The sequence below is a fragment of the Borostomias antarcticus genome (genome assembly GCF_949987555.1).
Source record: "Borostomias antarcticus genome assembly, chromosome: 14".
NCBI classification, from domain to species: Eukaryota; Metazoa; Chordata; class Actinopteri; order Stomiiformes; family Stomiidae; genus Borostomias; species Borostomias antarcticus.
Window position 1 is genome coordinate 5,493,922 of NC_140247.1, and position 25,832 is coordinate 5,519,753.

Below are 25,832 nucleotides of genomic sequence, written 5' to 3' on the forward strand. Positions count from 1 at the left end.
TCTCTCTCACTCAACCCCCACTCCTCCTCTCTCTCACTCAACCCCCACTCCTCCTCTCTCTCTCTCAACCCCCACTCCCCCTCTCTCTCACTCAACCCCCACTCCTCCTCTCTCTCTCAACCCCCACTCCTCCTCTCTCTCACTCAACCCCCACTCCTCCTCTCTCTCACTCAACCCCCACTCCTCCTCTCTCTCTCAACCCCCACTCCTCCTCTCTCTCACTCAACCCCCACTCCTCCTCTCTCACTCAACCCCCACTCCTCCTCTCTCACACTCAACCCCCACTCCTCCTCTCTCACTCAACCCCCACTCCTCCTCTCTCACTCAACCCCCACTCCTCCTCTCTCACTCAACCCCCACTCCTCCTCTCACACTCAACCCCCACTCCTCCTCTCTCTCTATCAACCCCCACTCCTCCTCTCTCTCACTCAACCCCCACTCCTCCTCTCTCTCACTCAACCCCCACTCCTCCTCTCTCTCACTCAACCCCCACTCCTCCTCTCTCTCACTCAACCCCCACTCCTCCTCTCTCACTCAACCCCCACTCCTCCTCTCTCACACTCAACCCCCACTCCTCCTCTCTCTCTCAACCCCCACTCCTCCTCTCTCTCTCTCAACCCCCACTCCTCCTCTCTCTCTCTCAACCCCCACTCCTCCTCTCTCACACTCAACCCCCACTCCTCCTCTCTCTCTCACTCAACCCCCACTCCTCCTCTCTCTCACTCAACCCCCACTCCTCCTCTCTCAACCCCCACTCCTCCTCTCTCTCTCTCTCAACCCCCACTCCTCCTCTCTCTCACTCAACCCCCACTCCTCCTCTCTCTCACTCAACCCCCACTCCCCCTCTCTCTCTCTCAACCCCCACCCCTCCTCTCTCTCACTCAACCCCCACTCCTCCTCTCTCAACCCCCACTCCTCCTCTCTCTCTCTCAACCCCCACTCCTCCTCTCTCTCACTCAACCCCCACTCCTCCTCTCTCTCACTCAACCCCCACTCCCCCTCTCTCTCACTCAACCCCCACTCCTCCTCTCTCTCACTCAACCCCCACTCCCCCTCTCTCTCACTCAACCCCCACTCCTCCTCTCTCTCACTCAACCCCCACTCCTCCTCTCTCACACAACCCCCACTCCTCCTCTCTCTCTCTCAACCCCCACTCCTCCTCTCTCTCACTCAACCCCCACTCCTCCTCTCACTCAACCCCCACTCCTCCTCTCTCTCACTCAACCCCCACTCCTCCTCTCTCTCACTCAACCCCCACTCCTCCTCTCTCACACTCAACCCCCACTCCTCCTCTCTCACACTCAACCCCCACTCCTCCTCTCTCTCACTCAACCCCCACTCCTCTCTCTCTCACTCAACCCCCACTCCTCCTCTCACACTCAACCCCCACTCCTCCTCTCTCACACTCAACCCCCACTCCTCCTCTCTCTCACTCAACCCCCACTCCTCTCTCTCACAACCCCCACTCCTCCTCTCTCACTCAACCACTCCTCCTCTCTCACTCAACCACTCCTCCTCTCTCACTCAACCACTCCTCCTCTCTCACTCAACCCCCACTCCTCCTCTCTCTCTCTCAACCCCCACTCCTCCTCTCTCTCACTCAACCCCCACTCCTCCTCCCTCTCACTCAACCCCCACTCCTCCTCTCTCTCACTCAACCACTCCTCCTCTCTCTCTCACTCAACCACTCCTCTCACACTCAACCCCCACTCCTCCTCTCTTCACTCACACTCAACCCCACTCCTCCTCTCTCACTCAACCCCACTCCTCTCTCACACTCAACCCCACTCCTCCTCTCTCACACTAAACACCACTCCTCCTCTCACACTCAACCCCCACTCCTCCTCTCACACTCAATCACACTCCTTCCCTCTCTCTCAAACTCAACCCCCTCCTCTCTCCTTCCTTCTCACCCCTCCTCTCTCCTCTCACTCAACACCTCCTCTCTGCTTCCCTCTCTCACGCACAACCCCCTCCTTCTCTCCGTCACACTCAACCTCCTCCTCCTCCTCTCTCACACTCAACCTCCTCCTCCTCTCTCACACTCAACCCTCTCCTCTCTCTCACACTCAACCCCCAGTCCTCCTCTCTCACACTCAACCCTCTCCTCTCTCTCACACTCAACCCACTCCTCCTTTCTCTCACTCAACCCACTCCTCCTCTCTCTCACACTCAACCCACTCCTCTCTCACACTCAACCCACTCCTCTCTCACACTCAACCCACTCCTCCTCTCTCTCACTCAACCCACTCCTCTCTCACACTCAACCCACTCCTCCTCTCTCACACTCAACACACTCCTCCTCTCTCTCACTCAACACACTCCTCCTCTCTCTCACTCAACACACTCCTCCTCTCTCTCACACTCAACCTGGCAGGGTTCAGGTCTAGGACAGCGCAGGCTAAGGGGGACAGCTGACGGGCCAAACCCCCACTCCTCCATCAGCCAAAGCACTTCACTTATTTATACTTTGAGTGCTTCAAGCCCCCCAAATCCCTTAATAGTGTACACATATACTCACACACATGCACATGAGATTGACAGAAATAAAAACCATGCGCAGTGTACACACATGCACCCCAAGGCATGCATGCCTGCATACATGGGCTTTATGTGTGCATACTGACACACGAACGCACGCAACCACCCCCACAAACACACACAATCTTGTATGTTTTCTTAGGGGGATACCACTGTATTCATTAAAATGAACAATCAACTTCAAAAGCCATGGTAAGGCAAAATGCATGAAAATTCTTTTTTTTTTTTAGGGCAGCTTCTTTGCTATTCCGATGCAAGCAGTGTAGGTAAGGCTTTTTACCTGGTAGACACAGCTGTGGTACAAGGAAGATCTAAGGGCCGTTGAAATTAAATATCAAAAAGGTGGTCTGTTGGAGGCCAACTGCTCATTAAGGCAGATTATCAGCCCCTCTGAAGACTCTCTGCAGATGTCTCCAGCAAGCCTGCGGCTCATTAACGCTATGGTCAGGGGTAGCAAACAGGAGAAAGCTACTTTACTTGGCATTCCCTAATTAAAGCTTAGAGAAACATGAGAAAAGGAAATAAAGAAAGGCAGAACAAGTGTGCCTGACGGGAGGAGGGTACGAGTCTGTTTGGTTGCTATGGATGAATACTTCAAATTAACTCGGCACATCAGTGATGCAATTAGCAGGACGTGTGTTACAGAAAACACCATGATTCATGTTGTTAATCCGCCTACTGTATGACTTGGACCGTGTCCTAACTACACGCGACAAGAGCGAGCGTCAGCGACAAAATACGTTCCGTTGCTTTGTTTTCTATTGTTATGTCCTAACTGGACGCGAGCGATGCAGCGCGAAGTGGCGAGACGTTTTAACTGCCCTTTTGACGCTCGCCCTGTTCCCATTTCCCTCCTGTCGCTCGCGTTGACAGGCGTTCTTTAACTGTCTTCAGTTGGGAATATAGACAAATGACGTAACAGAACAGGAACTTTGACGGTTTCAGTTAGAACAGCAAGCATACGATGTTGCGTTCTGTTGCTCGCGTCGCAAGCAGTTAGGACACGGTGTAAGAGAAGGAATAAGAAAGCAAACTAAATTGTACAGTATCACGCAACGTGAATTCTTGACGGCTACGACCAATAATGTGACATTGCATCAACAACAAAAAGCTGAATTAGTGGACTGAGAACTATAATACATTGTGCATGTGTGTGTGTGAGAGAGAGAAAGAGAGAGAGTTTGATAAAAGAAATCGCTCAGGTGAATCCAAGACAGAATCTCAAAAGCGATGTGAAAGTGAAAGGGCGAGGCAGTACCAGGAGTGGAAAGGGATCCTTTATTTGAAGTGGAAGGTTGGGCATGAATAAGTTGGAGGTGAACATATACTGTGTCCCTTGGGAGCCATACAGAAGAATTGGAGTCTTTTAAGTGAAATATGAGGCCATGGATTATTAAATGGGTTTGTTTTCCACCATCAAGGAGCATATGTCTAGGAGAGGGGATGGAGGGATGAGAGGTGAGATGGGGGGGACGAGGGTGGGCAGGGGGGAGGGACTTACTTGGTCTGCGATGGTACGGCCGAGTTTATCCATTCTTGATCCGGCCTCGGCGATTTTCTTGGCGGCGCTGATGACATCAGACGTGTTCTTCAGCGGCCCTTTCCCCCTGGGAAGACACGGGCAACATCACTCAGCGCTCATCGTACACTCCTCCCTCATTCAATATTCAACACGCTGAATCTCAGCCCGGCAGAGGCTGGATGTTTTTAAGAGATGTCTGACATGGATGGTCAGTGGTGTGTGATCTGACCATGGCTTGGATCAGAGCAGACAGGTGTGTATATATATACACACACACACACGCGCATACGCACACGCACACACACACTCGCATAGAAAGAGCTGCGCTATACAAATAAAGCTTTGATTGACTGATAGAAAAACAAACATGTGCACAGACACACCGTGAACATACATGGGTGCTCTCTCACACGCACGCAACATACCGAGGCTCACACGCACACACTGTCTACATACACAGGCTCTCTCACACACACTGAACTCTCTCACTCATGCACGTATACCCACACAAAATCTCCATAAACGGGGTCACAGGCACGCACGCACACCCAGCCACCCAGAGGTTTGATAATTCACTTCCACTCAGGGCCATGGCCTTCAATTTGGAGGCCATCCCAACAGAGCGGCGGCCCTAGCCATGCTGTCTCCCTCCCTAAGAGCCACTGATGCACAGCCCCTCACTCCTCGAATACTGTCCACCCAACAGGCTTTATTAAAAGCCTGGGACAGGAGGGAGTTAGGGCTTCATGCTTGATGACTAGGCCAGTCCAGATGGTCCGACACTACAACGGATACCAACCCATTCCGTTACCGTCTGGCCAGCTTCCGGGTTGGAGAGAGACAGAGAGGGGGTTTTGGGAGGGGGGGGGCGGGCAAGGGATGATGGAAGCCGGTGTCAAGTCTGGTTCAGTCAATTGCTCTGGCCCGCTGTGGTACACCCCCCCCCCCCCCCACCTGCTCCCTACCCCTGCCACCACACCCCTCCCCAGTCCAACCAACATCTACCCTGCCAGTCCCAGTGCCTCCCCACCCCCCGCTCTAGGCTCACCAGCCATTTGCCATTTCCGTGTCCCCACAAGGGACTCCGAGACACAGTTGGCAAGTGGCACAACCTGGATTCAAAGCTGCTCTCTTCAGGCTTAAAACCCAACTGTCCAACCCACAACAGATGGAAGTTTGTGTTCTCCCTCTCTCCCCCTTCCACTGTCCTGTCCTGCCCTCCCCTCCAATCTCTCTCGTTCTCCATCTCTCTCTCTCTCCCTCTCTCTCGGCTGCTTTGGAGAGTGGTGCGGAGCGAGGCGGGGGTCCTGGTGGAAGCCCTCTTGCAAACACCATGCTAAAATAAATATCGCACGTGTTCTTATTTTCATGGCCAGATAACAGCCGAGCCAATGCTCTGAGCCAAGAGTGAACAGCCCTCTGGCTGTGACAGGCTCTCTCTCAGCCCTTCTGTCCTCTCACTCTGCTCTCCATATTCACCTGCAGCTGAGGTGGCTCCTGTGCTGGGAGTCAAGGTGACTGGTCTGTTCTGGGTACAGGAGGAGGGGGGCACCTGGCTGGTCATTACATTAGATTAGCATAGCAAGGCTGGGGGCAGGAGCCTCTGTGTATGAAATACAGTGCTATACAGATAAAGCTTGATGTGATTTGATTAGAACTAAGGGCTGGGGACTAGGACTGTGGCCTGGGGACTACAACTGGAGGCTGGGGACTAGGACTGGGAGCTGGGGACTGTGGGCTGGGACAAAGGGATTGGGATAGGAGTGGAGACTGAGGACTAGGGACTGGGGTCTAGGGACTGGGGACTAGGACTGGAGACTAGGGGTTGGGGAATAGGGGCTAAGGGCTTGTGACTAGGGGCTAGTACTGGGGGACCAGGGTCTGGGAACCAGGGAGGACACTGAGGGGCTGGGGACTAGGACTGGATCTAGGGGATGGAGACTAGATCCTAGGGGCTGGGGGTCGGGACCGGCAGGTCTGCTGACGACCAGCGAACTCCAGATGGCGAGGAGGCACGGCGGAGCGGGCGTGAGCGCCACACACACAGGCAGGTGGCTCCCGAGGGTCACAGGCACCCTGGCCACACATGACTTATTCATGAGCGCCACAGACGAGACGGACATGCTCGGAGTGGGTGGCGGCAGGGGTGTCCGCAGAGAACATTTCAGGGGAAAAAAGGCCCAGATCAATCTCTCAGGGATCCATTATCCTTGGGAGAGCTGTGTGCCCACTCAAGGTTGAGGGGGCGATAATCTGGGCGTGGGGGTGAATTAGCTGGCCTGCAACCTTCTGGGTGCTACTGCAGGTGATGGTGTCACAGCCATCACAAACACATACGCACGCGCTCGCTCCCACACGCGCACTTTCTCACGCGCACACACACAACACATGAAAGCACACACGCGCACGCACGCTCTCTCACTCACACACACACCCGGTGTGCACGCGCACACACAACGCATGAAAGCACACACACACACACACACACACACTCTCTCACCCACACACACACACACCGTGTGCACGCACACACACACACAAATGAAAGCACACACACACGCAATTTAAAACCCCCCATTGCTCTGGAAAGAAATTGTGTATTCATGAGTTCAGATACATTTTGACAAAATTCATTGCTTAAATGCAGTGTTACAATATCCATAACGCTATTGGTTTTTTGTCCATATAAAAGATAAAGTGTTTGAATCCCTTGAGCCTACTTTACACTCTAAAAGTCTGGAAAGAGAGAACCAGAGCCTTTATAGTAAGTAAAATGTCATCTCCAGCTTCAAGAAGACCCTTAAAATATATATACACGGCATTTTAATGAAAATACATGCATGTCTATTTTACGGCGCAGGATTTGAGATTGCAGTCAGATTAATTTGCATGGCATTAACATGCAGCACAATAGGTCTAGGGAAAGGTGCTCTGCAATTATTTTCTCTTGATCCTTCAGGGGAACATGGATCCAATCTGAAACGAGCAGGACGCTCAAAGCTGGATCACTGGCTGCCTCAGCGGCCATAACACCCAAACAGCCTGAGTGAGAGCGGGCTCATTTTGAAAAAGATGGAGAGGAAGCCTTTCACTGCCATTACCAGCGTTGAGTCAGACCTCTGACCACAAGATGTCATAACACAAGAAAATAGGCGTGCGTGCGCACGCGCGCGCACGCACACACACACACGCACACACACACAAACACACACAGAGCAGATGGCTAGGATTCTCGGGTGACGTGCCAGTGCGCCGGGATTCTGTCAGAGTGAAACAGGGGAGTATTGGGTGTCGTTTGACAGCCAGCGAGGAACTGGGGGATGACCTTTCCTTCTGTTAATGACTCCTGCCATTCTCTCTAACAGCCTCTTACACATGCCGGACACTGGAGGGGAGCGCTGCTACGGAGAGAGGCAAGGGACACAGAGAGAGAGAGAGACAGAGAGAGGCAAGGGACAGAGAGAGAGAGAGAGACAGAGAGAGAGAGAGAGAGGCAGAGAGAGAGAGAGGCAAGGGACACAGAGAGAGAGAGAGACAGAGAGAGCGAGAGAGAGATCTTGTATAAATTGACATTCTATTGGGGGGAGGGGGTGAATCCGGTCATCCTTGTGGCAGGTCTATTCAGAGAGCTTGCTTATATAAAATTGTCTCTCTCACTTTCTATCACACACACACACGAACACACACACACACACACACACGAGGAAGGGGCGGGTGAATGTCATCCCACTTATGTATCTGCAGAAACAGGAAAAGCATCACCTAAACAGATCCCACCTTGAGTACTGCTGGGGGAGGATGAAGAGCATTGACGCGTGAACGCCGGTGATAAACTGGCTGCCTGAGATATTGCAGATGTGGGCAAACGTTGGGAAACAAAAGTGGGCTTATTAGCCCAGCTGTGTCTGACACAGGCAGCGCTCCAGATACATTACTGTTTAGAGGACTCTTTACCGTTTTTACTCCAATGCTGATCAGTGGAGTGAAATAATCTACTTGTGTGCATGTTGCTGTATGAGCTCACTGCTGACTAAAATTAGCAACCCAAAGACTAATTTGGTCACTTGCAAAGGTTGACATTTATCAGGGACTCATTCATTACTACTGGGACAAATGAACACACACACGTGCACTGCAGGCACGCCCACACACACACACCCTTTTCCCACACAGTGTGAATCAAGCTGCCGTGTGTGTGTGTGTGTGTGTGAGAGAGCTCTCACCTGGTGAAGTCAGTCATCTCCATCATGATCATGCACATCTGCTTGGCCAGCACGATGATGTCGTTGCCACTGTCGTCCCACTTGGACACCTCGGCGTCCAGCTTGCTCTTCTCCTCCTGGAAGCTGGCCACCTGCTCGGCGATCTTAGCCTTCTGCTCCTGCGGAAGCTGGGCCATGATGGCCTGTCGAGGAGGATGAGGGGTGAAGAAGAGGAGGGGTGAGGAAGAGGAGGAGGAAGGGGTGAAGAAGAGGAGGAGATGAAGAAGAGGAGGCGGAGGTGGGCGTGAAGAGGAGGAGGAGAGGGTGAAGAGGAGAAGGAGGAGGAGGTGAAGAGGAGGAGGTGAAAAGGAGGAGATGAAGAGGAGGAGGAGGAGGAGAGGAGGAGATAAAGAGGAGGTGGGGGTGAGGAGGAGGTGAAGAGGAGGAGGAGATGAAGAAGAGGAGGAGGAGGAGAGGAGGAGGAGATGAAGAGGAGGAGGTGAAGAGGAGGAGGTGAAGAAGAGGAGGAGGAGGAGGAGAGGAGGAGAGGAGGTGGGGTTGAAGAAGAGGAGGAGGGTGGGTGATGATGACGAGGCGGGGGGAGGGAGGCAGGGGGAGAAGTGACGTCATACAAGTGATATTGTGATAGATTAAGCATGAAGGAGCTGCTGGGCGCTGTTCTGCTGTCATCTTCAGCCCTCTCTGCTCTGAGCCAACTATGCCATGATAGCCTATGGAGGAGTGTGTGTGTGTGTGTGTGTGTGTGTGTGTGTGTGTGCACATGACAGATGACAGCAGTGCAGTAGAATACAGTGGTGCGGTACCATGTTCAGCTAGTTCACTACATTCTGATTATTTAAGACTCTGAGGTGGGAGCGGCTATGATGCACACTTCAGTCCATTTTGGATTAACCCAACCCTAACCTCAATAAACCTCTATTAAGAAAAATCAATATGCTAAAATATGAAAGATGCGACTCCAAACCACACAAAACCAACAGTAGTAATTTACACAAAACCATTAAAACCAATCAACCAATAAAAGTGATAAGTACAGCTAAGCGTTTACATTTCAGTTGGCCGATTAACCAATAACCTCCCTAGGTGCGGCATCTTCGTCCCGCTGGTCGGGGAGAGGAGCTGGCTCACGGTCGGGGAGAGGAGCTGGCTCACGGTCGGGGAGAGGAGATGGCTCACGGTCGGGGAGAGGAGATGGCTCACGGTCGGGGAGAGGAGATGGCTCACGGTCGGGGAGAGGAGATGGCTCACGGTCGGGGAGAGGAGATGGCTCACGGTCGGGGAGAGGAGATGGCTCACGGTCGGGGAGAGGAGATGGCTCATGGTTGGGGGAGTGGCCCGGCGCCATTCCTCGCCAATGATGACTGTTATCAGCCGGCCACCCCTGTGGAGCACGCCGCTCTCTGACTGGCCCTCCTTAAGTGGAGGCTGTGAATTCATTAGGGGTTTCATCTCCTACTGCGATGGCCGAGTTCACAACCTCGTCTATAGTGCTGAGCAACACATTACAGCACATTGCCCTCTGGTACCGGCGCGGGGATGAGGTCGCTTAAAACGTGCGGTGGAAAAAAAACGCCACATTTGTTTCCCCCTCGCCGCCTTGGGCCATTATGAGAGATCAATATAAGGGGTATTTATTTAACGAGACTTAATATCCTGTGCTAACCTGTTTATCACGCTGGCGTATTCATCCTGGCGGCAGCTGGCTGGATAAAGGGCAGCCTCCTAACAGGCTTTGGGGCTCAGAGTGAATGAGGTTAAAGGGCTTGTGGAAAGCACGTTGCGCTGGGTGGGAACGCCAGCGCGGAAGCAAGAGCCTACATGCCATAACGGGTAAATACAGACTCTGGGACAGAGTCGGGAGTAAATAAAGCTGTTCATAGAGTTAGAGGATGGAGAGGGGGCGATTCTATTGAAACTCACATCGAGGTTGATCCACTACAGGCTTAAAATACGATTAAAATCTGGCTTCATTCTTTAGGCCAGGATTGAGTGATTTTTCCTCCTATAAGGACAGAACTCAGCGTAGCTATATGGCAACCAGGAGCAGGGGGGGCTTTAAAGTTAACTGGAGCCGTTTCATTAGCTTGCCCCCTGTAAAACCCAAGCACTCAAGACAATGGGATAAAAACCCCGGGGAGATGGCGGCCATTAGAGGTGAAATCTCTTAAAGAGGAGCAGGAGTTGTGCTGCTCAGAGCAGTATACGATTAGGAGGCTCTGCCTATGGACCCCAGAGCGATCAGACTCGTCCACATACCCTGGAGAAGAACAGGTAGCTCGTAGCATAGGCTACGTGTATTACCACGGCAACAGAGGGAGAAAAGGTTAGTGAGACAGAAAGATGCAGTTTGAGAGAGAGAGAGAGTGATGCAGAGCATGAGAAAGAGAGAGAGAGAGAGAGAGACGGCGGGTGCAGGTAGAGAAAGGCAAGGCTGTGTAGCTGGGGGGTTGGGGCCAACATTAAGTGTTCTGTTGACAGGAGCCACCGCTGACTCCTAATGTGCAGTGGCAGAGTTATTTAATGGTGTACTACTCATATTTCCCTGCACTTTCAGTATTCTTAAAAGGTACCATTTCAAACCCAACCAATGCATGATTTATCCTGCTTCACAGCACCACTGCCCATGGTGGAGGATTAGGCTATATTAGGAGGCAACAGATCAGTGTCCCCATATGCCAGAATAACACAATTAATTTACTGGAGTTGAATTAATAACATTCACACTCCAAGGCAGGCTTAAAAGCATGCTTATAAGAAAATGTTAACCAGCTTAATACTACCAAGTAGTAATCTGAGCACTATTCAAGTTCTCTAATCCCCTGTATGTCATACAATAGAAATCCCAGATTTAAATCCCAGCATTTGGAGTGCACCTTTTCCAGACATTCACACCATTTTTAAATTCATCTCCCCCCTAGACAAGGGCTTGTTAAGTGGAGCCAGAGCAGCGGGATCTTGGCTGACAAGGCGAGCAGGCGGTATCTGTGTGTCTGTCTGGGGAGGCCCAGGGAGGAGTGGCCGGGCGGGGGGGGGGCTGCTCACCCTGGCACTCTGCCCGGCGATAAGCTGGTCATCCTCCGTCTGCACGCTGGTCCTGCTGCGGACATCAAAGTCCTCCGTCTCGAAGTCAGAGTCATCCAGCTCCTCTGGGGTCTGCAGGAGAGGAGAGGAGGGACAGGAGGAGGAGAGGGAGGAGGAGAGGGAAGAAGAGAGGGAGGGGGAGAGGGAGGAAGATAGGGAGGAAGAGAGGAAGAGAGGCAGGAGGGGTGGAAGGAGGAGAGGGAGGAAGAGAGGGAGGATGGGTGGAAGGAGGAGGGAGGAAGAGAGGGAGGATGGGTGGAAGGAGGAGGGAGGAAGAGAGGGAGGATGGGTGGAAGGAGGAGGGAGGATTGGTGGAAGAAGGAGAGGGAGGAAGAGAGGGAGGATGGGTGGAAGGAGGAGAGGGAGGAAGAGAGGGAGGATGGGTGGAAGGAGGAGGGAGGATGGGTGGAAGGAGGAGAGGGAGGAAGAGAGGGAGGATGGGTGGAAGGAGGGAGGAAGAGAGGAGGATGGGTGGAAGGAGGAGGGAGGAAGAGAGGGAGGATGGGTGGAAGGAGGAGAGGGAGGAAGAGAGGGAGGATGGGTGGAAGGAGGAGGGAGGATGGGTGGAAGGAGGAGAGGGAGGAAGAGAGGGAGGATGGGTGGAAGGAGGAGGGAGGAAGAGAGGAGGATGGGTGGAAGGAGGAGGGAGGAAGAGAGGGAGGATGGGTGGAAGGAGGAGAGGGAGGAAGAGAGGGAGGATGGGTGGAAGGAGGAGGGAGGATGGGTGGAAGGAGGAGAGGGAGGAAGAGAGGGAGGATGGGTGGAAGGAGGAGGGAGGATGGGTGGAAGGAGGAGAGGGAGGAAGAGAGGGAGGATGGGCGGAAGGATGAGGGAGGAAGAGGGAGGAGGGAAAACGGGGAGAAAAAACAGGGGGAGGTGGAAGGGGAGGAGGGAGGAATCAAACATACAAAAAAACTGTGTTAGTGTGAGAGCGCCGTTTGAGCACCGTTAAATAACCAAGCTGCTTATGATCTATGACAAATGCCTCGGCGCTGCCAGCTATGACAGCGTCAGATGAATGTCCCCCCCCCCCCCCCCCCCCCCCACCACCACCCCAGCCCGGTATGGGAAACTGTAAACTCTAAATGAATTTGTAAATCAAGTGTAATGTGCTGCCTGTGCATTTTGAGAGGGAAAATGGAGCTGCGAGCTAGTATGAAGCATATTGGGAGTAAAACGTTTCAATCAGAGGCCCATCTGTCGCTGGTATCAGAGGAATGAGCAGGGCTTCTTGTGAAAGTCTATGAGCATCTCGTCGTCTTCATCCACCGGGGCTCGACACTTAACTTTTCCAGCAGTAGTACTGGTGCGACCAACTTTTCCAGTAGGGTGCACCGGCACAATCTTGTCGCACCGGAGTGGCGAGGCTTTACTTTACCGTGCGTAGCGAAATATTTACAGAGTATTGGTTCGGGCTTTACCGACAGCAGAGCATAGCATTCCACTCATACTCAACCATGGGTACTGTTGTTCGCCACTGTGGTTGAAAGTGGTCGTTTTTATAATTCTTCTCGTTGTTGAGTTGCCAGGATCTCTAGTTGTTTCTCCCTCAACCTCCTCGAGCCCCTCATCTCCTCGTCTGATTCTCCTCTCTCTCCCTCAACCTCCTCGAGCCCCTCATCTCCTCGTCTGATTCTCCTCTCTCTCACGGGCCGCTTCTTCTTTGTAACACCTATTGGCTCAATGGATACAGGACAGCAGGTGTTCCGTTGTAGCCTAATCGTGTTCGTGACTGTATTCGTAGGGGTGCTAGATGCGCGCTCTACCGGCCTGCGCTTTGTCAGTCTGGTGAGTCTAGCGCGTTCATGGCCAGTGGGCGCCACGCGCTGGTGGTGGCGCTGCAGGCGGGACTACGCGTCATGCACTCGCACAACTGCGGCCGTGTGAAATTTGAAGTCACGCGCACTCAAAAAAAACAGCACATATGCGACCTCGAGCCCTGTCCATTTCCAGCTGCTCCTGCTCTGAATGCAAAACAAGCCGCAAGCAATTTCTTGCCTCCGGAGTACAGTATGCACCGGAGGTGGAGTTAGCAGGGCATGCTTGAAGGGAAATACACAGCTGACTGACAGGAAAATGCATTCGGTTGTGATGTGGGAGAGAACGGGAGATGTGGACTGGGAGATAAAGGCGCATTATCAGGCCCGTGCCTCTACTTCTGCTTATCCAGCTGTCTCTAGCCCGACCATCGTTGATGGATTTGGAAGCATCGCATCTAAAAATAGCCGAAGGTGTCGGCCTGACCCCCGTGCTTCTCCGTGGAATACAGAGTTGCTTGTTCGCCGTCGGGAGTGTGAGGCGGAGTACAATAGTGGCTCGTCGGCATCTCTCTGGATGCGGAGAGGTTGTGGGGCGGCACGGGGACGTCTGCTGCTGAGCCCCTGATAACCCCCCCCTGCCACGGATGATGGCGACAGGGGGAGGGTCACGGATGAGAGGGGGCCAGTATCCTGGGAATCCTGTGGGACTCTCCGGAGGATAGGCCCTTCCTGGCTGTCAGAATCCAGGCCCCGAGTCTTATCTTAGAAGTACCCCTCCATTAAAGTCATGGTCAGAATAGTGAGTCAACCAATAACACTGCAGGCTACAATCTCCCTACGCTTCTTAATAACATTAGAATGACTTTCCCAGCAGTTAGAATCAGTCTACTGACACTGAAACAAACCTCCTATGTGACATTCTATCTTCGTAATACTAGGCTTGCGAATCTAGCGAGAGGCTGCAGAGTACAGTCGGAGTTGAGGCAGAGCTGCCGCACGCATAGTCTCTCCAGACTGTGGCCAGCTGCTTGGCGGTCTCTCCAGGCTGTGGGTAGCTGCTCCGTGACTTTGAGCAGCCAGTCAAGAAGGATGCCTGGTAGGCGTCTGGGCCAGTGGCGTCCCAGCGGGGTGGGAGGGAGGCCCGTCCCGCCTGTCACACATCTCGGGACACGGCCCACAAGGCTGCCGGCGCTCCACTTACAAAGGTTAAAGACGCTGTCCATCTTAAGTAGCCCCAACCCCACACTTGTCTGCTCCAAATGAAGGGTAACCGTGTGTGTGGCCTGCTCTGAGTGTGTGTGTGAGGAATATGTGTGTGTGTGTGTGTGTGTGTGTGTGTGTGATGTGTGTGTATAGAGTCATGCCCTCTGGAGCTGCCGTTTGCTGCTGTGATTTGTCGGCTTTCATGTGCGCGCACACTAGAAAAATAAATAAATAAAAACCTGCATGTGCGACCTCGGGCCCTGTCCATTTCTTGCTGTTCCTGCTCTGAATGCAAAACAAGCTGAAAGCAATGTTCTTGCCCCCGGAGTACAGTATGTGTATGCGTATGCATCGGAGGTGGACTTAGCAGGGCACGTTGGTTCCATGTCATGTTGGTTGACATGACATGGAAACAGTGCCAGGGAGGGACAGTGGAGAGAGCAGCCTGGGCTTTCAGATGGGCAAAGTAGATCAGCCAAAGTTTCTGTTGCCCTTTACTACACCCACCTTTACTACACAAACATGCTGGCCATCCAGGAGCCGGAGGTCTTTCTACCTGTGTACAGTGTGCATATGGACCCGTGGGGGTTTGCAGTTGTTCTGAACTGAACGTCTTGACAACAGTGAGTGATGAGTCGTGGATGACTGAGGTGCACCGCCTCTTTCCTCCTCTATAATCCATCTGAAACACCAGGTGGTTACTCCTCAGCTCTGATCTGGAAGTCTCTCTACAACCACCAGGGGAGTGTGTGTGTGTGTGTGTGTGTGTGTGTGTGTGTGTGTGTGTTTGATTATGCTAACAGAGATTCAGCATTGATCTCCTGCTCTCAGTCGATGGGTCATCAGACCAGAGATGGATTCATAAGCAGCTGGGCTTTCTCATCAATTCAGGGCAAACTTAACGCGGACACACACAGACAAGTGCACGCACACACGCACACACCGCACCAGGTACAAGCAGGGCCTGGCCGGCCCCGCGGGCCCCTGTGTTAACGGCTTAATCAATCTGGATAACAAGAGCGGAGTGGGGCAGAGGGGAAATTGAATATAGTGCTCCCACTCTCACTCCAACTAAAGAATGCCAATTAAAAACCCCATCTTAAATCAATTACTTATTATAATGCAAATAGTGCATAATGGTTGCCCTTTCATTTGGTGTTTGTGTAACTCAAGAGCAAGTGTTATTAACATTAAAGTGTGAGAGACTCAGCATGATTTGGAAGAGTCATTCTCTATGCACAACGTACTGTCAACGCTGACAATGCGATGGCCTCAGATATGATATGGAGGCACAATGCACTAGGCACTGTGTCGGAGGACCAGTAGACTTGAAAAGTGGTTTAATCTAATAACCTACTTAGGTTATATCTTGACACGGTGGAAATTAGATTTCCTTTAGCAATTAGATTTAGATTTACTTCAGCGAACCCAGTTGCCTTTTGTCTTTGTGCATTTAAGAGCTATCTGTTCCTCTTCAGACAAGGATGCGCATGTTGTCTGCTCATTGTCAGTCAATTAGCCAACGCTTCAATGCTAGTGAGCTACCATCTGTTCCAGTACTAGGCTTGCTCAGGCAGAGACCATTAGCCCACAGATAACCAGGGATACTGCTGCACCATATAGGAAATCTGCTCAATTAGGTCGGCGCTTGCCTGAGACACGTTCATCACTGGCTTCTGGGGCAACACACATGGATGGATGGATCGCCAGCCAGCCCAGCAACACACACACACACACACACACACACACACACACACAGTAATAAAAGCATATGGTGCATATGTATAGGCTACTGACTTACTAAGTGTACGTTGCATACACACAATACTTAGCATAATTCAACGTGCGTTTTTTTCGGATAGGCCTAGAATCTGTCAAAGCAATTTGTTGCATTAGACCTAACAAATGTGATGGCTGAAGCTAGCCAATACGTCTTATCCTCTAAACATGGGTTACAGTATGTGTGGACCTCAAGGAGACATTGTTTAATGTGATCAAAAGGTACGTCTTCCTAAAGGTAAACCTTGCCATGCATAGCAAGTACATGCATGAGAGTGAAGCATTATTTCCTCCTGACAGCTTGGCCACAGTCCAGCGCCTAGGAGAGGCAGGGGAGGGAGAGGGGGGCAGACGGGGGCTTTCTCTTTCTTTCTCTCTCTCTCTCTCTCTCTCTCTTCCCAGATTTGATTCAAGACAGGGGGAGACAGCGCTGAGATTTAAGTTTCAAACACGCCGGTCTTACACTCCCGCTGTGGCCAAATCACATGCTTCCAACACAGGCTTGATTGGCTGATTTACAGAGGTACGTTGTGGGGGGGGGAAGTTCTGCGAGTTAGACAGTCAAGTGGACAATAAATAGTTCTGTGTGGAGCGGACTCACCCTGATCATGAGGACAGCCTTGCGGATGTCCCGCACGCCATCGTAGACGAGGCGGGACGCGTCGATGAACTCGTTCTCGTCCACGGGCAGGGTGGGGTTGGCGCTCAGGGCCTCGACCGCAGCCTCCACCTGCTCTGTGAACCGAGGCATGACTGGAGAGGGATGGAAGGAGAGAGAGGTAGGGAGGGAGAGATGGAGGAAGAGATGGGGAGATAGAGAGGGAGGGGGTGAGGATGGAGGGAGAGATGGGGAGAGGATGGAGGGAGAGAGATGGAGGAAAGGAAATGGGGAGATAGAGAGGGAGATTGAAAGAAAAATGATCCCACATCGGTTACAAAGGCCAAGCAGAATCAGCCACCGGTTGCGGTGAAGACTGTCAAACATCATTGCAGAGGAGCCTCTGTTATTCGACAATATTGCACCGCGACCCGGCAACTAGGCAACCGACTACCGCTGGCGGCTATATAGGACACACAAATCCCTGTTTCCTTCTCAAGGAGACGAGATAAACAGACCTCAACTGCAGCGTAGGAGGGCAGGGGACTGAAATAGGCAGTGACAACAGCAGACGGGAGACAGCGGAGTGTTAGTGTCGCACGGGCGAGTGAGAGGCAGAGTCCATTTTCTCTCATCCTTGCATGTTTCATCACATGGCCTACCACATGACACATTCTGGCGCACTCAAACACTAACACCAACATGCAAACACACACACGCACGCACGCACATCCCTCTGTGAACACACCGAGGAGGTACCAGGAGCAACAGCAGTGTGCAGAGAGCTTACTGAAGCCGTGTTGCATTCGCTCCAGATCCCATCCCAAATACACATTTGCTACAGTACTTTCCCCCCAGGGTGACGGCTCTTCCACAGAAGCCACAAGCACACATCCCCATGAGGCAGCACAACCGCAATTTATATCAATGAGCCCTTTCAGGCAAAAAGGCCCTAATTTTGCTCCCGTAAAAAAAAAACACAACCACTAAACCTAAACGAAGGCTGTTCGCCTTACAGCTGACAAACGAAACAGATTGGGCGCTGAATACTTAATGAGGGGCAGTGCTGTGATTACAAGAAGCTTTTATGGTGCGAATATGTTTTGTGCCGTTGTCGGCCAACTTAGGGCTTATTCCTCCATGTATCATTAAGGTGTTAACGCTGAGGGCCGCGCGGCGAGCAGAGAAGATGGAGGGGGGAGAGACACCGGCCCCAGCAGCCAATCTGAGAGGGGAAAAACAGGTGCATGATACACAGCAGCAGCTCTCTCTCTCTCTCTCTCCCAGAGAGCGTTTCACAAAGCTGTCCCTGCGGCCACGTATGACGTAACGGTTCCTCTGCTGGGTACATGAATACCCCCCTCTCTCATCCACGGCTCGCATTCAGCTGGGCCTCGCTGGCGGAGCGAGGGGTGGAGAGATGAAGGAGTGAGAAAACAGCAGTGGGAGGAACCGTACGGTGGAAATATAGGCTTTAGGGAAATTAGGCTCTAAAGTAGTTTGTGGGAAACATTTGCAGTCACAAACATGTCCCTCCCTTTAACTCGCATGCTTGAGACGCTCACATGAGGACACTCAGAAAAGGATCTCCAACAAAGAGAGATGTCCTGAGTGTGGATCTTACTGCAGGACATGTATTGTTGTGGTGAGGAGTTTCTACCTGTAGCTGTGGTTCCAAGGTGTTGAGGCGTACCTGTGTTGGTGAGGAGCTTGGTGGCCTCCAGGACTTTCTCAGTGTAGACGCCCGGCTCGTAGTTGTCCATCTCCGAGGTGACCACGTGCACGACCCTGGCCGCGCGTCCCCGGATGGCGCCGGCGGTGCGGTCCAGCCCGTCCACGTCCTTCTCCTGCAGGGCGATCACACACTTGTTCACATCCTCCAGGATGTGGTTCTCTGGACGTGGGGGGGGAAACACACAACCATCCATTAATCATCCATTAATCAAACTGGGTTCATAAAAGGTGGCTTTAGGAAAAAAAAACTAAATACGATTTATCACACAGTACTTGACTTGAGCCCAGGCCTGCGGCCCAGAGAGCAGACGGGGCAGGGTAGCTGGGTAAACCCCAGGGAGCAAGCTAACCTACCAGAGAGCAGACGGGGCAGGGTAGCTGGGTAAACCCCAGGGAGCAGACGGGGCAGGGTAGCTGGGTAAACCCCAGGGAGCAAGCTAACCTACCAAACACTGTCTAAGGGAAATTAACAGTGTGCCAGGCCAGCAAAAAGAGAGAAAAAAACATGGCTGTCTTTCTGCTTCCTCTCGGAGTAAAGCCTTTGAGGTATTTTTGCTCGGTGACCTAGACGCCTGGGGGGGGGGGGGGGGGGGGGGGGCAGGTGTGTGACGCGCGATGGGACTGACGGGAACCGTGAGTTACAGCTGGAAATCCTCATCCTTCACGGCAGGTTTTGCATCGTCGCCGGCTTAAGGCGGCGGATAGGAAGCAGAAGTGCTGGGCGGAGAAGATTGAAGACAAAGCGCTCAGACGGCTTATTAATGGGAAGCCTGTAAAAATGCAAATGGCCTCTGTGTAAACTGCAGACTGTCCTTGGTTGGAGGTGAGGGGAGTCATTCGGCGCAATGTTTAATGAGAACTCTTTAAGGCCACGCCAGACAAGCCGTTTGTGCATCTTTACATACGTGACAGCATGTCGATTTCGGGGCAGGTAGTGCTGATGCCTCAGTGCTTTTGTCTGGCTTAGCGCAGCCCATTCAGGCCTCCTACACACAGCTCTCATCAGGGAAGACTAATACTGCTGCTCACTAGACCTCCACTTCCCCCGCTCTTAAAACCTCTTAAAGGCTTTCAAACGAAAGTATTTAAGCAACGTCTAACAGCGCAGTCAGTCTAGTCCAATTAAGACTCCGGCTGCTGCTTTTTACCTCCCCTTTGTCTCCACGGCTAGCCTGGCCAATCGGACGGAGCCGTGCAGGCCTGCCCTACTTCCACCGCCACCACTCCTTATATGGACATGAGGGGCAAACGCCACCCGTTCTTACCGGAGACACAGAGGAAGTCGTCGATGGACGTGATGTCGTCGACGGCGTCGGTGAGGACGCGGACCTGCTTCTCCCACTGCTCCTTGAAGAGGTCCATGTTGTCCTGGGCCACCTTACTGTTGGGCTTGGCTGCCAGGGCCAGCGCTGCGTTAATGACCTGCAATCACACAATTACACACCCATTACAGCCCCATTAGAGTAGAGCCCTCGGCCACAACATTAGCATTGGTTGAGTGTGCGACCCCCCCCCCCCCCCCCCCCTCCCCCTAATGTTTGGACTACAGTGTGGAGCCAATTCATCGCTGCGAGCGGTTAGTGGGGCAAGAGGGGAACACTTTGAAGGAGTGAATGACATTAAATGAATGGCCTGTGGTTTTTATTGTGGGGGGGGGTGGAGGCAGCAGCATGCTGGAGAGGGCTGGCATAGCTCAAGGGACGGGGGGCAGGGCTAAGGGCAGAGGGGTGATCTGTTCTACTCGGGCTGCATGCGCTGGGGTGGCTGTATCCGCAACACACTGTTTGAGCCCAGTCATTCCAAGTCTAGAATCACCGACTAACTGGTGTGACCCCAGACGTATTGATTTATTGCATCAGGGGCGCTAATAGCTGATGCGAGAACATATCTGGCCTTCGTGGGGCCAAGGGCTGAAGAGCAGTGAGGGCAGTAGTGATGCGAGGCGGGGCGTTGGCAGGGCATGCAAGGTAACCATAGGCTAGGGACTGGAGGATTGGCAGGGAAACTAGCTGAATGGCAAAATGCAGGGAGTGGGGGTGGCGGCTGGATGGACAGGCGGGGGAGTGGGGGTTGGGCCGGGAAGCTGGTACCTGGGGGCAGAGGGTCTCCAGCTGGGAGGCTGCCATACGGACTAACTTCACTCCCTCCTCGTTGTTGGAGATGGAGCACGCCAGGTTGGCCACCTAAACAGAAAACACACAGCAGCAACATCACTCAGGGACTAGTCAAACAGCAGGGGAGTCAGATACAGGCACACTTTGAGAGAGAGAGAGAGAGAGAGAGAGAGAGAGAGAGAGAGAGAGAGAGAGAGAGAGAGAGAGAGAGAGAGAGAGAGAGAGAGAGAGAGAGAGAGAGAGAGAGAGAGAGAGAGAGAGAGAGAGAGAGAGAGAATTACAGGAATAGAGGAAGAGATAAATAAATAAGAAGAGAGGGAGCAGGGAGGAGGAGGAATGGGGAGCATGAGACAGAGAACATTCAGTACAACATGGACGACATCTACCTGCTGATGATTATGACTTGCAATAAAAGGTTCACCACAGATCAGAGTCAAAAGGAGGGAGAGGGAGAGAGAGAGAGAGAGAGAGAGAGAGAGAGAGAGAGAGAGAGAGAGAGAGAGGGAGGAAGAGACAGAGAGCCCAAACACATAAATACAGTCTACCTCTCAGACAAGTACAGTATGGCAGTCCAACAGAAATGTTTCCCCATCCATCAGAGATGTAGCAGCTATCAAGGTTGGCAGAACACAGAGCCCTCCTAGAAGGGATTAATTCATACAGCTGCTAAAATTATATGGCATGAATACAAGGGAGGGGGAGGGAGGGAGCGAGGGAGGAGGTGGGTAACAAAAGCTGGGCTGCTAGAAGAATACAAGTCATGTCTTTTAATTCTTCTTGTTTTTTTTGTTTGTTTTTTACAAGAATAGTTAATTTCCCAGAATTTATTCGGCGGCGTTGTCTGACAGGGTTCTTCTCTGTGATTAAATCACCAGACAGCCATGGCGCCATTACCCTTCCAGAGTCAGGCATATTCCTGACACTCTCAAAACCCTGGCAGGCCACTGAAAGCACAGAGTGCTGAGCTAGGCAAGTGCTGTTCCCTGCTGCCAACATTTATAGTTTGAGAGTAAATTTTGTATTGACCAACAAATCAAGCTCCCCAACACTGCAATTTCTAAACATTTTTGCATTTGCCAGGAAGGGGGAAGATCCATTATGGAAATACTCATGGCCACCAAATTTAGATCAGAGAATTTTAAACATTGCCATTTGTTGAGCTGAGGAGATGTTGACATGCAGCACCAGAAGTACTGTGTGTACTTATTAATTCTGCTTATACGGACCTGATATCTTGATGGTATTTCAAGAACAATTGGGCTTTTGGGTGTATTCCAATAGGAGTTTCTGCCTGGGTAAATAACCTACCCATACATAAAAGAGTATTAAGTGAGAAGTTTAACGGCCCGGAGACTAGAGGCGCGGTGGTGAACGCACCACTAGCTGCAGGAGTGGCAGACGGAATGAGTCTCTGAAGGATCCCTTCCAACCCTTCCTCACTCAACAAGCATGTCTGTCTCTTAGGAGACTGCTGTTGAGACATTAAAACCCTGGAAGTATACATACCCAGGCTCTGATGACAAGCACTTAGGCCAGTGTGCTAGCAGGGGATTGATGTAAACATAATTGTATAGACCGGCAGCCATGCAAACATACTAGGAGAGGAGAGCGTCGAGCCACGGTGACCTCAGAGAGAGGGGGCAGGGTTGTGTTAACAGACAGAGGGCCTCTGACACTCATCCCCCCTCCATGATCATGCAGGTCAGACAGATCCCTGCCATGACGATCAAACTAAACACAGTCCTTGAGGACAGATATGGATCCCTAGGAGATTTGGAGGATGGTCAGAATGGGAGGGATTAGGGAGCAAGGGAAGAACACACGCATAGCTTGACTGTGATGCTGTGAAGTTGGCTTTGACCACCTGCTGGAATCCTACTCTGGAGCGAACTCATGCCATTCCCTTTGCCGTGTTGTAGATCAAAACACTCAGAAAGAAAAAAAACACAACCAAAACTACTGTCTGAACAACTGATTCAGTGAAAAATCTATAAAAATGCATCTGTTTAAATTAACATGTGGTTGGGTAATGGCCCAGGTGCATCAGTGGTTATTGCAAAGGAAATCAATTCATTCTATCAAAGGAAATCAATTGAAAGTTGGTTCCTGACATGTCACTTACAATTGAAACAAGCACAGCTTTTATGAAAGTAAATTACAGGACCATTTAATGGACCACGTCCTAACAGGTTTGGAATTGTATTAATTTTATTTCACAAGCATTTGTGTTTATATATTCCATCACTATAAATTCAATCACTCCACTAGATTAAACACATTTTGCTCAGGGAAGGCCATCCATAGCAGCTGTACACCAAACATGGTGAGTTATTAGTCTCAAAATCACAGGTTGTCTGATGAAGACCTAAATATTGATGCCCTGAAATTACAAAATCTATTTAAAGTGTAAATGACAGCAATTTTGAGTGCAAATGACTCATCAATACTGAGTGTGGAAAAGCATCGATATGGGTACAGGTACAGCATGGGTCTCGCAAAGCTTCATTAACACATGTCAAGCCTCATTCTAAGCTGTCAGCGTTTCACATGTCTCCCACAATGAAGTGAGCCCAAGCAGCTAATCAAGTTCTCCTGCTCCATCTCCTAACAGATATCATGAACACTCATCTGCGATGCCACGCCACGCCACACCACTGGTGGTTTGGTCGCTACACTTACAGAGTCCCTATTGGCAGGAACAAAGGCACTGTGCAGAGGCGACAGACAGCTGTGTAGAGGGGACAGACAGCTGTGTAGAGGAGACAGACAGCTGTGCAGAGGGGACAGACAGCTGTGTAGAGGGGACAGACAGCTGTGTAGAGGAGACAGACAGCTGTGCAGAGGGGACAGACAGCTGTGTAGAGGGGACAGACAGCTGTGTAGAGGAGACAGACAGCTGTGTAGAGGAGACAGACAGCTGTGCAGAGGAGAGAGACAGCTGTGTAGAGGGGACAGACAGCTGTGTAGAGGAGACAGACAGCTGTGCAGAGGAGACAGACAGCTGTGTAGAGGGGACAGACAGCTGTGCAGAGGGGACAGACAGCTGTGTAGAGGAGACAGACAGCTGTGCAGAGGGGACAGACAGCTGTGTAGAGGGGACAGACAGCTGTGTAGAGGAGACAGACAGCTGTGCAGAGGGGACAGACAGCTGTGTAGAGGGGACAGACAGCTGTGTAGAGGAGACAGACAGCTGTGTAGAGGAGACAGACAGCTGTGCAGAGGAGAGAGACAGCTGTGTAGAGGGGACAGACAGCTGTGTAGAGGAGACAGACAGCTGTGCAGAGGAGACAGACAGCTGTGTAGAGGGGACAGACAGCTGTGTAGAGGAGACAGACAGCTGTGTAGAGGAGACAGACAGCTGTGCAGAGGGGACAGACAGCTGTGTAGAGGGGACAGACAGCTGTGTAGAGGGGACAGACAGCTGTGTAGAGGAGACAGACAGCTGTGTAGAGGGGACAGACAGCTGTGTAGAGGGGACAGACAGCTGTGTAGAGGAGACAGACAGCTGTGTAGAGACAGACAGCTGTGTAGAGGAGACAGACAGCTGTGTAGAGGAGACAGACAGCTGTGTAGAGGAGACAGACAGCTGTGTAGAGGAGACAGACAGCTGTGTAGAGGAGACAGACAGCTGTGTAGAGGAGACAGACAGCTGTGTAGAGGAGACAGACAGCTGTGTAGAGGAGACAGACAGCTGTGTAGAGGGGACAGACAGCTGTGCAGAGGGGACAGACAGCTGTGTAGAGGGGACAGACAGCTGTGTAGAGGGGACAGACAGCTGTGTAGAGGAGACAGACAGCTGTGTAGAGGGGACAGACAGCTGTGTAGAGGGGACAGACAGCTGTGTAGAGGAGACAGACAGCTGTGTAGAGGGGACAGACAGCTGTGTAGAGGGGACAGACAGCTGTGTAGAGGAGACAGACAGCTGTGTAGAGGAGACAGACAGCTGTGTAGAGGAGACAGACAGCTGTGTAGAGGAGACAGACAGCTGTGTAGAGGGGACAGACAGCTGTGTAGAGGGGACAGACAGCTGTGTAGAGGGGACAGACAGCTGTGTAGAGGAGACAGACAGCTGTGAAGAGGGGACAGACAGCTGTGTAGAGGAGACAGACAGCTGTGTAGAGGAGACAGACAGCTGTGTAGAGACAGACAGCTGTGTAGAGGGGACAGACAGCTGTGTAGAGGGGACAGACAGCTGTGTAGAGGAGACAGACAGTTGTGTAGAGGGGACAGACAGCTGTGTAGAGGGGACAGACAGCTGTGTAGAGGAGACAGACAGCTGTGTAGAGGAGACAGACAGCTGTGCAGAGGAGACAGACAGCTGTGTAGAGGAGACAGACAGCTGTGTAGAGGGGACAGACAGCTGTGTAGAGGAGACAGACAGCTGTGCAGAGGAGACAGACAGCTGTGTAGAGGAGACAGACAGCTGTGTAGAGGGGAGACAGCTGTGTAGAGGGGACAGACAGCTGTGTAGAGGGGACAGACAGCTGTGTAGAGGGGACAGACAGCTGTGTAGAGGGGACAGACAGCTGTGTAGAGGAGACAGACAGCTGTGTAGAGGAGACAGACAGCTGTGTAGAGGGGAGACAGCTGTGTAGAGGGGACAGACAGCTGTGTAGAGGAGACAGACAGCTGTGTAGAGGAGACAGACAGTTGTGTAGAGGGGACAGACAGCTGTGTAGAGGGGACAGACAGCTGTGTAGAGGAGACAGACAGCTGTGCAGAGGGGACACAGCTGTGTAGAGGAGACAGACAGCTGTGTAGAGGAGACAGACAGCTGTGTAGAGGAGACAGACAGCTGTGCAGAGGAGAGGGGACACAGCTGTGTAGAGGAGACAAAGAGCTGTGTAGAGGAGACAGACAGCTGTGCAGAGGAGACAAAGAGCTGTGTAGAGGGGACAGAGAGCTGAGCAGAGGAGACAGACAGCTGTGTAAAGGACACGGACGCTGTGCAGAGGGGACAGAGAGCTGGGTAAAGGACAGAGAGCTGGGTGAGCTCCATCGCAGCTCCATTCGCACCCAGCACACATTCACTTGCAGCTAAATGTCAAGCATATTCAGCCAGAGGGACACCTACTGTGACTTCCTGCCAACCTGCCTCACAATGACCGTGTGGGCCTGTGCAGTGCGCTTGACTGGGGGCACGTAGAAGGGATACCTTGTTAAACACATAGATTATACAGTTCCCGGGGATTTGCTGGATCGATGGCCATCGCAGGACGGGAGCATTTATGCATTTCGAGTTCTTGTGATGCCGACGGAGGCTCTTTGGCTGGTGAC

At 52.1% G+C, this 25,832-nt stretch overlaps 1 protein-coding gene across 1 annotated transcript in view; it reads right to left on the reverse strand.

Annotated features, from left to right (window-relative positions):
* The window catches only part of ctnna1 (catenin (cadherin-associated protein), alpha 1), a 114,543-nt gene that overhangs the window by 22,668 nt on the left and 66,043 nt on the right, over positions 1–25,832 (reverse strand). Inside the window, exons 10-16 of the mRNA XM_084449051.1 lie at positions 20,532–20,624; positions 19,707–19,863; positions 18,401–18,601; positions 16,711–16,862; positions 11,329–11,439; positions 8,287–8,468; positions 4,043–4,148 (exon numbers count right to left, since the gene is read on the reverse strand). Coding sequence (XP_084305177.1) covers positions 4,043–4,148; positions 8,287–8,468; positions 11,329–11,439; positions 16,711–16,862; positions 18,401–18,601; positions 19,707–19,863; positions 20,532–20,624 — 1,002 coding nt within the window. The remainder of the gene's footprint in view (positions 1–4,042; positions 4,149–8,286; positions 8,469–11,328; positions 11,440–16,710; positions 16,863–18,400; positions 18,602–19,706; positions 19,864–20,531; positions 20,625–25,832) is intronic.